The following is a 6,000-nucleotide window of genomic DNA, read 5'->3' as shown; positions in this document are numbered from 1 at the left end:
TAGAGGGTGAGGGCGAAAAAGAGGGTGAGGGGGAAAAAGAGGGGGAGGGGGGAAAGGAGGAGAGGGAGAGGGGAAAGGAGGAGAGGGAGAGGGGAAAGGGGAGAGGGAGGGGCGAAGAGGGGAGGGTGTAGAGGGGGGGAAGAGGGGAGGGTGTAGAGGGGGGGAAGAGGGGAGGGGGCGAAGAGGGGAGGGGGCGAAGAGGGGAGGGGGCGAAGAGGGGAGGGGGCGAAGAGGGGAGGGGGCGAAGAGGGGAGGGGGTGGAAGAGGGGAAGAGGGAGTTGCCATCATTAAGCTGCTCTTAAGGCGTCCATACCACGTCCTTCAAGATGTCTAGACGAGCATCCTCCTCAGACTGGATGGTCCTGTTGAGTTTGCTGAGGACAAAGACTCGAAGCTGCTCGTTTTCCAAGAGTCGCCGGACTTTCTTCATGTTTAACCAGCCAACACCCTGACCATCCAGAACATTGTGAACCAGCTCCTTCAGAAACTGCTGGTTTTCACTGTAACGAACACATAGAGGTCAGGAGCAGCAATCTGAGGTTGGAGAACGCACACAGTGTTCAAATGGGGTGGACTAGGGCAGTGTGGACTGGCAACCCATGTACCTGCTGTTGTTCACTCTCATTCCTCCATGTACCTGCTGTTGTTCACTCTCTCTCCCGTGTACCTGCTGTTGTTCACTCTCTCTCCCGTGTACCTGCTGTTGTTCACTCTCTCTCCCGGTGTACCTGCTGTTGTTCACTCTCTCTCCTCCATGCACCTGCTGTTGTTCACTCTCTCTCCTCCATGTACCTGCTGTTGTTCACTCTCTCTCCCGTGTACCTGCTGTTGTTCACTCTCTCTCCTCCATGTACCTGCTGTTGTTCACTCTCTCTCCCCGTGTACCTGCTGTTGTTCACTCTCTCTCCCGTGTACCTGCTGTTGTTCACTCTCTCTCCCGTGTACCTGCTGTTGTTCACTCTCTCTCCCGTGTACCTGCTGTTGTTCACTCTCTCCTCCATGTACCTGCTGTTGTTCACTCTCTCTCCCCGTGTACCTGCTGTTGTTCACTCTCTCTCCCGTGTACCTGCTGTTGTTCACTCTCTCTCCCGTGTACCTGTTGTTGTTCACTCTCTCTCCCGTGTACCTGCTGTTGTTCACTCTCTCCCCCGTGTACCTGATGTTGTTCACTCTCTCCTCCATGTACCTGTTGTTGTTCACTCTCTCCTCCATGTACCTGCTGTTGTTCACTCTCTCCTCCATGTACCTGCTGTTGTTCACTCTCTCTCCCCGTGTACCTGCTGTTGTTCACTCTCTCTCCCCGTGTACCTGCTGTTGTTCACTCTCCTCCATGTACCTGCTGTTGTTCACTCTCTCTCCCCGTGTACCTGCTGTTGTTCACTCTCTCTCCCGTGTACCTGCTGTTGTTCACTCTCTCTCCCGTGTACCTGTTGTTGTTCACTCTCTCCCCCGTGTACCTGATGTTGTTCACTCTCTCCTCCATGTACCTGCTGTTGTTCACTCTCTCTCCCCGTGTACCTGCTGTTGTTCACTCTCTCCCCCCGTGTACCTGCTGTTGTTCACTCTCTCTCCCGTGTACCTGTTGTTGTTCACTCTCTCTCCCGTGTACCTGCTGTTGTTCACTCTCTCTCCCGTGTACCTGCTGTTGTTCACTCTCTCCCCCGTGTACCTGATGTTGTTCACTCTCTCCTCCATGTACCTGTTGTTGTTCACTCTCTCTCCATGTACCTGCTGTTGTTCACTCTCTCCTCCATGTACCTGCTGTTGTTCACTCTCTCTCCCCGTGTACCTGCTGTTGTTCACTCTCTCTCCCGTGTACCTGCTGTTGTTCACTCTCTCTCCCGTGTACCTGTTGTTGTTCACTCTCTCCTCCATGTACCTGCTGTTGTTCACTCTCTCTCCCCGTGTACCTGCTGTTGTTCACTCTCTCTCCCGTGTACCTGCTGTTGTTCACTCTCTCTCCGTGTACCTGCTGTTGTTCACTCTCTCTCCCGTGTACCTGCTGTTGTTCACTCTCTCTCCCGTGTACCTGTTGTTGTTCACTCTCTCCTCCATGTACCTGCTGTTGTTCACTCTCTCTCCCCGTGTACCTGCTGTTGTTCACTCTCCTCCATGTATCTGCTGTTGTTCACTCTCTCCTCCATGTACCTGCTGTTGTTCACTCTCTCCTCCATGTACCTGCTGTTGTTCACTCTCTCTCCCCATGTACCTGCTGTTGTTCACTCTCTCTCCCGTGTACCTGCTGTTGTTCACTCTCTCTCCCGTGTACCTGTTGTTGTTCACTCTCTCCTCCATGTACCTGCTGTTGTTCACTCTCTCTCCCCGTGTACCTGCTGTTGTTCACTCTCCTCCATGTATCTGCTGTTGTTCACTCTCCTCCATGTACCTGTTGTTGTTCACTCTCTCTCCCGTGTACCTGCAGTTGTTCACTCTCTCCCACTCCTGCCATGTACCTGCTATTAGAGTCATAGAGTCACAGAGTTACACAGCATAGAAACAGGCCCTTCGGCCCATCGTGTCCCTGCTGGCCATCAAACACCTAACTATTCTAATCCCATTTTCCAGCACTTGGCCTGTAGCCTCGTACGCTATGGCATTTCAAGTGCTCATCTAAATACTCCTTAAATGTTGTGAGGTTTCCTGCCTCTACCACCTTTTCAGGCAGTGCATTCCACATTCCAACCACCCTCTGGTTGAAAAAACTTTTCCTCAAATCCCCTCTAAACCTCCTGCCCCTTACCTTAAATCTACGCCCCCTAGTTATTGACCGCTCCGCTAAGGGAAAATGTTTCTTCCTATCTAACCTATCAATACCCCTCATAATTTTGTATACCTCAATCAGGTCTCCCCTCAGCCTTCTCTGCTCCAAGGAAACAATCCTAGCCTATCCAGTCTCTCTTTATGGCTGAAATGCTCCAGCCCAGGCAACATCCTGGTGAATCTCCTCTGCACCCTCTCCAGTGCAATCACATCCTTCCTATAGTGTGGTGACCAGAACTGCACACAGTACTCCAGCTGTGGCCTAACTAGCATTTTACACAGTTCCATCATAATCTCCCTGCTCTTATCTTCTATGCCTCGGCTAATAAAGGCAAGTATCCCATATGCCTTCCTAATCACCTTATCTACCTGTGCTGCTGCCTTCAGTGATCTATGGACAAGTACACCAAGGTCCCTCTGACTCTCTGTACTTCTTAGGGTTCTACCATCCATTGTATATTCCCTTGCCTTCTTAGTCCTCCCAAGATGCATCACCTCACACTTCTCAGGATTAAATTCCATTTGCCCATCTTACCAGCCAATCTATATCGTCCTGTAATCTAAGGCTTTCCTCCTCACTATTTATGACACCACCAATTTTCGTGTCAACTGCGAACTTACTTATCATGCTGCCCATATTCACGTCTAAATCATTAATGTACACTACAAACAGTAAGGGTCCCAGCATCGATCCCTGCTGTACACCACTGATCACAGGCTTCCACTCGCAAAATCTACCCTTGACCATCACCCTCTGCCTCCTGCCACTAAGCCAATTTTGAATCCAATTTGCCAAATTACCCTGGATCCCATGGACTCTTACCTTCTTAACCAATCTCCCATGCGGGACCTTATCAAAAGCCTTACTGAAGGCCATGTAGACTACATCAACTGCTTTATCCTCATCTACGCATCCAGTCACCGCCTCAAAAAATTCAATCAAGTTATTTAGACACGGTCTCCCCCTGACAAAGCCATGCTGACTATCCCTGATTAATCCCTGCCTCTCCAGGTGGAGATTAATCCTGTCCCTCTGAATTTTTTCCAATAGTTTCCCAACAACTGATGTTAGACTCACTGGCCTGTAATTACCTGGTTTATCCCTGCTACCCTTCTTGAATAATGGTACCACATTTACAGTCCTCTGGTACCTCTCCTGTGGCCAGAGAGGATTTGAAAATTTGTCTCAGAGCCCCTGCTATCTCCTCCCTTGCCTCACATAACAGCCTGGGATACATCTCATCTGGTCCTGGGGACTTATCCACTTTTAAGCCCACTAAAATAGCTAATACTTCCTCCCTTTCAATGCTAATACGTTCAAGTATATCACAATCCCCTCTCTGATCTCGACACCTACATCGTCCTTCTCCATAGTGAACACAGATGCAAAGTAATCATTTAAAACCTCACCTATGTCCTCCGGCTCCACACAGATTGCCACTTTGGTCCTAATGGGCCCCACTCTTTCCCTGGTTATCCTCTTGCCCTTAATATACTTATAAAACACATTAGGATTTTCCTTCATCTTGCCCGCCAGTGTTTCTTCATGTCCCTTCTTCGCTTCCTAATTACTTTTTTTAGTAACCCGCCCCAACACTTTCTATCCTTCCCTAGGGCCTCCGCTGTTCTCAGGGCTCCGAATCTGCCATAAGCCTCCTTTTTTTTCCAGATCCAATCCTCTATATCCCTTGACATCAAGGGTTCCCTTGACTTGTTGGTCCTACCCTTCACCTTAACGGGTACGTGTTGGCTCTGAACTCTCACTATTTCCTCTTTGAATGACTCCCACTGGTCTGATGTAGACTTTCCTACAAGTAGCTGCTCCCAGTCCACTTTGGCCAGATCCTGTTTAATCATATTGAAATCGTCCTTCCCCCAATTCAGTACCTTTATTTCCGGTCCATCTTTGTCCTTTTCCAAAACTACCTTAAATCTTACAGAGTTATGCTCACTATCCCTGAAATGCTCCCCCACTGACATTTCTACCACTTGTCCGGCTTCATTCCCTAGGATTAGGTCCAGTACTGTCCCTTCTCTTGTAGGACTTTCTACGTACTAGCTCCAAAAGCTGTCCTGTATGCATTTGAAGAATTCCGCCCCCTTTAGGTCTTTTACACTAAGATTATTCCAGTTGATATTAGATAAGTTGAAATCCCCTACTATTATTACCCAATTATTTTTACACCTCTGAGATTTGCCCACAAATCTGATCCTCTATCTCTCCCTGACTGTTTGGAGTACACTCCCAGCCAAGTGATTGCCCCCTTTTTGTTTTTAAGTTCTACTCATATAGCCTCATTTGAAGAACCTTCTAAGATATCATCCCTCTTTACTGCAGTAATTGACTCCTTGATCAACAGCAACACCACCTCCTCTTTTATCCCCTCCCCTGTCATGCCTGAAGATTGTAAACCCTGGAATATTGAGCTGCCAGTCCTGCCCATCCCTGAACTATGTTTCAGTGATAGCAATATCATATTCCCATGTGCTAATCAATGCCTTCAATTCATCTGCCTGACTAGTAAGACTCCTTGCATTAAAAAAGATGCAATCCAACCTTGCATTTTTCACTTGTGCTTTAACAGGTCTATATTTGCACTGCCTTCCAGACTGACTCGGTTTCTCTTCTATATTTGACTGAGCATCACCCCCTACTGTACCTCCACTCTGTATCCCATTCCCCAGCCAAATTACTTTAAACCACAGGAAGGATGCTGGTCCCGTTCCAGTTCAGGTGCAACCCGTCCAACTTGTACAGGTCCCATGTTTGCTAGAAACAGACCAAGTGATCCAGGAAACTTAAGCCCTCCGTCCTGCACCATCTCCTCAGCCACGCATTCATCTGCTCTATCCTCCTATTCCTATACTCACTAGCATGTAGCACCGGGAGAAATCCAGAGATTGTTGTTCACTCTCTCCCCCGTGTACCTGCTGTTGTTCACTCTCTCTCCCCCCCCTAACCCCCGGTGTACCTGCTGTTTGTCACTCTCTCCCCCCGTGTACCTGCTGTAGTTCACTCTCTTCCCCCGTGTACCTGCCGTTGTTCACTCTCTTCCCCCGTGTACCTGCCGTTGTTCACTCTCTCTCCCCGTGTACCTGCTGCTGTTCACTCTCTTCCCCCGTGTACCTGCCGTTGTTCACTCTCTTCCCCCGTGTACCTGTTGTTCACTCTCTCTCCCCGTGTACCTGCTGTTGTTCACTCTCTTCCCCCGTGTACCTGCTGTTGTTCACTCTCTCTCC

The 6,000-nt window shown here is 49.1% G+C and overlaps 1 protein-coding gene across 1 annotated transcript in view; it reads right to left on the bottom strand.

Annotated features, from left to right (window-relative positions):
• Positions 1 to 6,000, bottom strand: part of madd (MAP-kinase activating death domain) — a 426,952-nt gene that overhangs the window by 204,766 nt on the left and 216,186 nt on the right. The window contains exon 20 of the mRNA XM_068046784.1: positions 314 to 500. Within this exon, the coding sequence (XP_067902885.1) occupies positions 314 to 500 (187 nt within the window). The remainder of the gene's footprint in view (positions 1 to 313; positions 501 to 6,000) is intronic.

The sequence above is a fragment of the Heterodontus francisci genome, chromosome 14 (genome assembly GCF_036365525.1).
Source record: "Heterodontus francisci isolate sHetFra1 chromosome 14, sHetFra1.hap1, whole genome shotgun sequence".
NCBI classification, from domain to species: domain Eukaryota; kingdom Metazoa; phylum Chordata; class Chondrichthyes; order Heterodontiformes; family Heterodontidae; genus Heterodontus; species Heterodontus francisci.
The sequence above is the reverse complement of the archived record's forward strand: the minus strand, read 5'-3'. Positions and strand labels throughout refer to the sequence as shown.